The following is a 7,492-nucleotide window of genomic DNA, read 5'->3' as shown; positions in this document are numbered from 1 at the left end:
AGAATGCTAGCTGGCAGATGTGTGTGTGTGTGTGTGTGTGTGTGTGTGTGTGAGAGAGAGAGAGAGAGAGAGAGAGAGTCTAATTCTATGGGCCTTAGTAGCTTACATAGATAATGTTTTGTGTTATTTAAAATTTAGAATTACTGGACTACGTATAAAGTACATATTACTATATCTTTTATGTGTTACATATATACACACATACCTGGTAAATCGCATATATGTATGGTACATACATATATGCCTGTATGTGTGTATGTAGTACTCACAAATGTGCATGTAATACTCTAATTCTATGGCATTAATAACTGACATAACATTTTTGTGTCACTCAAAATTTAGCATTACTACACCATATGTATATAAAATATATACTGTATGTTTTATGTATTATATATTACCTATATAAACATATATCTGGTAAATCTCATGCATGTATGATACATACATATAAATGTGCATGTGTATCATATGCCTATGGAATTTGCCAGACCTAACACCCACAAGCTGTTGCCCCTCCGCAGTGTCTGCAAACAATCTGTATCAATATCTGCTTTGCTGTAGATGAGGAGGCCACAAGTCCCACGCATGTTACACCTGTCACTTCAGTATCGTGGCAGTTACACTGCAGAAGAAGTGTGCATGGGGCAGACAGGAGCCCACGTGCTGTGGCCGAAAGAAACCACTGGCTGCCTGGGGAATTGAAAGGAATTCAGTTGTGGCGACGCTAACGTCAGTACAGCCACAAAGTCAACAGGAACCCAAAATCTCCTGTTCACTTGGCTTTATCCCCACGTACACGGCACACTTCTGTGTGGATGAAAGAGCAACTGTGCTTTTAATACGCTTATACTCCACTCATCTCCCCATCACCCCAGGATGACGAGGCCTTAGAAAAAGGAGAGATATATTCGGCAGTAAGATTGTTCTTTCTTCTGTGTGAGCTACCCCTGCGTCTGCAGACGGCAAGCACTGACTGTTTGGGAAGCCCCTCTGCTGAGGGCCTTCTTGCCCCACGACCGGGAGAAGACACCCCACACCCCGCTTTGTCCTCTGCCCTTCCCGAGCACACAGTTAGACTCTCATGTCAGCTCTGGGCACCCGAGATCTCTGTGTAGACGCTGCCTCTGGAACAAGCGCTGATGGTCCCGATGCCAGGACCACTGCAGACCCCACGGTAAATGCAGCGACCACAGAGCACAGCATGCCCACTTGCTATGTGTGTACCACTGACACTCATGACTCCTATGAGTGCCTGTCTCGAGGGGATATCAGGGTGCACGCAGGTCACAGACACCCCAATCGTCTCCACTAACCCCCAGATAACAGCCACCCCCTCGCAGGCAGCTCAGGCAGTAGCCCTGCAGCGGGACTCTTGGGAGAATCATGCTCATGAGGGAAAATGATAGCAAAGGTTAAGCAATCGCTCTTCAGAACCACGAGTCCTCGTCCTTATCAGTTGCAAAACCTCAGAAAATGACCCAGGCCTGCACCCCAGGCAGCCTCAAGGGACGAGGCGGGCGCTCATACACGGGGCTGCACCGGGAGCACGCCTTTAATTTTACACTCAGCTCCAGACTGGTGTCCATATGGGGTGCTTCTCTGGAGCAAAGACCTACAACCACCTATAAATATACAGCAAGGCTGCCGTATACCTTGATTGATCATTGGTGCGTGTTATGGATATTGCTCATTGAAAAAGCAAAGACGACCCTTGAAGTCCGAGAAAAATTGTATTTGCAGTAACCCTGCATAAAGTCATTTAAACTTCAACAGCAATCTATTTGGCTATAGTGATAACAAGTGTTCAAAAGTTTAGGAAAGCATTATTCAGAACATTACAGACAAAAAGGTTTATATATTGAACATTTTTTTAAAGATTCACTACGAAAGAATGGTGTTGTTATTTTATTTTATTTTAGCTAAGGAACTTGGAAGAGAGACTTACCCAGACGTGAGCAACACACTGGGAACAAGTGTGTGTGGTGTGTCTGTATGCACACAAATTTGTGTTTACATTTTGCCTTATGCAATGCAAAACCAGGGAGCATTACTTTTGTTTCGGGAATTAGGGGCATGGATTACTCACAACAGGAAAATGGGTCAGGAGTGCCTTTGTGTGATCAGTGTTTTCAATTCAGTTCAGTCACTCAGTCATGTCCAACTCTTTGCGACCCCATGGACTGCAGCACAACAGGCTTCCCTGGCTATCACCAACTCCTGGTGTTTACTCAAACTCATGTCCAGTGCGTCAGTGATGCCATCCAACCATCTCATCCTCTGTCGTCCCTTTCTCCTCTTGCCCTCAATCTTTCCAAGCATCAGGGTCTTTTCCAGTGAGTCAGTTCTTCACATCAGGGGGCCAAAGTATTGGAGTTTCAGCTTCAGCATCAGTCCTTCCAATACATATTCAGGACTGATTTCCTTTAGAATGGACTGGTTTGATCTCCTTGCAGTCCAAGGGACTCTCAAGAGTCTTCTCCAACATCACAGTTCAAAAGCATCAATTCTTTGGCTCTCAGTTTTCTTTATAGTCCAACTCTCACATCCATATATGAACTACTGGAAAAAACATAGCTTTGACTGGACGGACATTTGTTGGCTAAATAATGTCTCTGCTTTTTAATATACTGCCTAGGTTGGTCATAGCTTTTCTTCCAAGGAGCGTCTTTTAACTTCATGGCTACAGTCACCATCTGCAGTGATTTTGGAGCCCCCCAAAATAAAATCTGCCACTGTTTCCACTGTTTCCCCAACTATTTGCTATGAAGTGATGGGACTGGATGCCATGATCTTAGTTTTCTGAATGTTGAGTTTTAAGCCAACTTTTTCACTCTCCTCTTTCACTTTCATCAAGAGGCTCTTTAGTTCTTTGCTTTCTGCCATAAGGGTGGTGTCATCTGTATATCTGAGGTTATTGATATTTCTCCCGGCAATCTTGATTCTAGCTTGTGCTTCATCCAGCCCAGCATTTCTTATGATGTACTCTGCATATCAGTTAAATAAGCACGGTGACAATATACAACCTTGACGAACTCCTTTCCTGATTTGGAACCAGTCTGTTGTTCCATGTCCGGTTCTAAGTGTTGCTTCCTGACCTGCATACAGATTTCTCAAGAGCAGGTCAGGTGGTCTGGTATTCCTATCTCTTGAAGAATTTTCCACAGTTTATTGTGATCCACATAGTCAATGTTTTAGCTCATGATTATTCTACAGGCATTTTTCATGGCTGTAAAAAATAAGTCCCATGAGGCGCTCTCATATTGTAAGTAAATAATTGACAATAACATATATATTACATAATTGATGTTTTTAAGGAGAATGCTTGTACAAGTGATACAATTGCTCGCATCAAAATCTTCAGGAAGACCAGCGTCGGTGCCATTAGGTGGATGGTTTTCTATATCAGAAGCATTTGGTGAATCCTGAGCCTCGGCCTGAAGCACGGAAAGCTTAAAACTTAAAAAAATTCTCTTAACTATCTTACTAAATGAAGCAAGTCAGAAAGACAAACACCATAGCACATTGCTTATACACAAAACCTAAAACACAGCTCAGGTGAGTTTACCGACGAAACAGAAACAGACTCACAGCCCCAGAGAACAGACCTGTGGTTGCCAGGGGTGGGGGTGGGGGAGGGATGGATTATTGGTTTGGGGTTAGCAGGTGCAACCTGCTGGTATACAGAGAACGGACAAACAACAAGGTCCTATGGTAGCCCATGGGACTGTATTCAGCATCCTGGGATAAACCATCATGGAAAGGAATATGAAAAGAATCACTGTGCAGGACAGCAGCAAGTAACACAACATTGGAAATCAACTATTACGTCAATAAAACAAGTGAAAAAATAACAGATCATCTTAATAAATTAGTTTAGGTTCTTGAGTCAGCTTCTGGTAATTGGCAACTGCATATTTTACAGGAAGTATAACAGAATATGGCATTATAGTTTTATTAATTACCACGTACTTAATACAACACACACATTTTTAGCAGTAATTTAAAGCTTATTCCAGCTTTAACACAGGTTACTCTGACTTTAAGGCAGCATCACAGGGCATACATCTGAGTCCATTCTCAAGACGTTCTGTTGCACTTATCTCTGTCTGCTTTAAAGATCCCTGCAGCCTCTGGCACTAGGGGGTCATCTGGGCCTGGATCACATAGCCATGAACAAATGCATAGAAGAACCTTGGAAACAGTTAAAACAAGTGACCACTGTGATTGCAGGAAAGTGAAACTGTTAGTTGCTCAGTGGTGGCTGACTGTGTGTGTGACTGTAGCCTGTCCATGTAACTCTCTCGACAAGAACACTGAAGTGGGTAGCCATTCCTCTCTCCAGGGGATCTTCCTGACCCAGGGATTGAACCCAGGTCTCCAGCATCTCCTGCACTGGCAGGCAGATTCTTTACCTTCTGAGCCACCAGGGAAGCCCTGTATAAAGCTGTGATTACTGTTTATATTTGGATGATAAATTCTTGTAGTAAATGCAACCTTAGATGGGTTGAAGGGGCAGTCTGTAGGAAAATTGATTGTTAAAAAGAATACACCACCTTGACATAGGCTGTCACTAGGTCCCATAATTGTGCCATGCCAGTGAGATATATCACCCTCAACTGGATGTGCAGAACCTTGTGCTGATGTGAACAAGACAGTACTTCATTGCTTTACTATGATATGCAAACAGCCACAAGATGGTTGAATTTCTCAGTGATATCGATTCACGTCAGGAAATGTGAGCACTGCTTATTTTTCATGCAATTATGAGAACAGAATATTTGGAACCTAAGCATATTTTTGGAATCAAGATTGCCAGAAGAAATATCAATAACCTCAGATATGCAGATGACACCACCCTTATGGCAGAAAGTGAAGAGGAACTAAAAAGCCTCTTGATGAAAGCGAAAGAGGAGGGTGAAAAAGTTGGCTTAAAGCTCAGCATTCAGAAAACTAAGATCATGGCATCTGATCCCATCACTTCATGGCAAATAGATGGGGAAACAGTGTCAGACTTTATTTTGGGGGGCTCCAGAATCACTGCAGATGGTGATTGCAGCCATGAAATTAAAAGACGCTTATTCCTTAGAAGGAAAGTTATGGCCAACCTTGACAGCATATTAAAAAGCAAAGACATTACTTTGCCAACAAAGGTTCGTCTAGTCAAGGCTATGGTTTTTCCAGTGGTCATGTATGGATGTGAGAGTTGGACTATGAAGAAAGCTGAGCACTGAAAAATTGATACTTTTGAACTGTGATGTTGGAGAAGACTCTTGAGAGTCCCTTGGACTGCAAGGAGATCAAACCAGTCCATCCTGAAGGAGATCAGTCCTGGGTGTTCATTGGAAGGACTGATGCTGAAGCTGAAACTCCAGTACTTTGGCCCCCTGATGTGAAGAACCGACTCATTGGAAAAGACCCCGATGCTGGGAAAGATTGAGGGCAGGAGGAGAAGGGGATGACAGAGGATGAGATGGCTGGATGGCATTACTGACTCGATGGACATGAGTTGGGAGTAAACTCCGGGAGTTGGTGATGGACAGGGAGGCCAGGCGTGCTGCGATTCATGGGGTCACAAAAAATCGGACACAACTGAGCGACTGAACTGAACTGAACTGAAGCATATTTTGGCAATTTTCTTTTAAAAGCTATCAAAGGGTACATACTCAATACCGTGAAACACTAAGAGTTCTTTCGATTAAAAAATTTCTAAAATAATATTGATGTAAAAAATTATTTAGCACATCTTTACTAAAGGTAATATACAAACACTTCAGTTTTTAAAATCGACCTTCTAATTATTTCTATTTGCACCAATAAAATATTTTGGTTATCTGATGTGAACAGACAGCTCATTGGAAAAGTCCCTGATGCTGGGAAAGACTGAGGGCAAAAGAAGAGGGCATCAGAGGATGAGATGGCTGGACAGCATCACCGATGCAATGAACATGAATTTGGGCAAACTCTGGGAGATGGGGACAGACAGGCCTGGCACATTTGCAGTCCACGGGGTCGCAAAGGGTCAGACACGACCAGGCAACCGAATAACAACAGTATAAACCTATATTCTACACAAACATAAATATATATATAATATGTGTTTAGACCATTATATGTATAAAATAAATGTATAACTCATTTATATGTATAAATATATGTATATGTATCCAATATATGTATAAAAACTATTTTCAGGAGAAAAATACAGTATGAGTTTCTCAAATCATTTTAAGTAAAATTTTAAAGTCTAGACTGTTACTTTTCAGAAATAAACTGAGAATAAGAGGTTAAAAACCTCCCCTTAGAAATCTAGGGAGCTCCCTGGGGGTCTAGTGGTTAGGACTCAGAGCTTTTACCACTGTGGCCCCAGGTTCAATACCTGGTCAGGGAACTAAGATCCCAAAAGCTGAAAGGCTAAAAAAAAAAAAAAAAAAGAGAGAGAGTTTAAAAATCTAAGCAGAAACGTCTCCCCGTGCCCTAAATAAAAGCCTGTGGAGGAGACATGGAGTCCGGGGGCAGGCAGGGTGGACCTGGAGGGGGAGACGCCAGTGTTCTGGAAACTCCATCCTCCGAAGGAACCCAGGGGTGGCTGCCCGGCGGCTCCGGGCGGACGCGCGCTCGGGAAGATGGGGCCTGACCCGGACGGGGAGAGCCGCTCTGACGCCGCCCTTCCCGCCCGCATCCCGGGGGACGTACCGCCATCTAGCGGCCGCGGGCCGACTCCTGCCCCCGGGTTCTCCCGGGGAGCTCCGGGCCTCGCTCTGCAGGAAGACCCGGGGCCAGGCGGTGTGGGAGGTTTGAGGTCACAACGCTGGAAAGAAAATGAAGTTGGAATTAGCCCTCCAGAGATTTTACTTCTGAAAAACAGCCATCCAAAGTGCCCAGCACCTGTAAAAAATGTTCCGGAAAACAAAATACCAGATGATAAAATGCTTCTGATTTAAACATTTATTTCTGCTGGTTTGTGTCCTTTCATGTTTAGAGTACATGGAGAAAAGTCTTTTTTGTCCACGTAGCTTAACAGGTAGTATTTTCTAGCTTTTCCCTGGCAGTTTAAAATACATGTTGATACTCATTGCCAAAGCACTGTCCGAACCAGTGTAAAACTCTGTACATTGCAAATAGTAGAAAAAGAAAAAAATGTGTATATCAGAACTGCTTTTTCCAATTTCAAACCCATGAAGTTTTTTTAAGGTCATCTAAGATGGCCACCTGATGTGAAGAAATGACTCATTAGAAAACACCCTGATGCTGGGGAAGATGGAAGGCAGGAGGAGAAGGGGATGACAGAGGATGAGATGGTTGGATGGCATCACCGATTCAATGGACATGAGTTTGAACAAGCTCTGGGAGTTGCTGATGGACAGGGAGGCTGGCATGCTGCAGTCCATGGGATGGCAGAGAGTCGGACACGACTGAGCGACTGAACTGAATTGAAGATTGATGAAAGGGTTTCAAACAGAATAGTACTTTTTTAACATTTAAAAAAATT

The 7,492-nt window shown here is 43.3% G+C and overlaps 1 protein-coding gene across 1 annotated transcript; it reads right to left on the bottom strand.

Moving 5' to 3' along the window:
* Window positions 1-4,080: 4,080 nt before the first annotated feature.
* LOC110126146 (ubiquitin-conjugating enzyme E2 D3-like) lies at window positions 4,081-4,632 on the bottom strand. The gene is made up of 2 exons (XM_070453050.1): window positions 4,444-4,632; window positions 4,081-4,245 (listed from the first exon to the last, which is right to left on the bottom strand). The coding sequence occupies exons 1-2, from the start codon at window positions 4,582-4,584 to the stop codon at window positions 4,081-4,083; spliced, it is 306 nt and encodes a 101-aa protein (XP_070309151.1). The 5' UTR covers window positions 4,585-4,632.
* Between the last annotated feature and the right edge of the window lie 2,860 nt (window positions 4,633-7,492).

Source organism: Odocoileus virginianus, chromosome 22 (assembly GCF_023699985.2).
Source record: "Odocoileus virginianus isolate 20LAN1187 ecotype Illinois chromosome 22, Ovbor_1.2, whole genome shotgun sequence".
Classification (NCBI taxonomy): Eukaryota; Metazoa; Chordata; class Mammalia; order Artiodactyla; family Cervidae; genus Odocoileus; species Odocoileus virginianus.
The sequence above is the reverse complement of the archived record's forward strand: the minus strand, read 5'-3'. Positions and strand labels throughout refer to the sequence as shown.

Excerpts from the sequence above, each read along its gene's own strand:
- LOC110126146 (XM_070453050.1), bottom strand. The coding sequence starts at position 4,584 with ATGGGACCTAGTGACAGCCTATGTCAAGGTGGTGTATTCTTTTTAACA. Across the intron at positions 4,246-4,443 it reads TAAACAGTAATCACAGCTTT|AGTTTCACTTTCCTGCAATC; the intron begins ATACAGGGCTTC and ends TGAGCAACTAAC.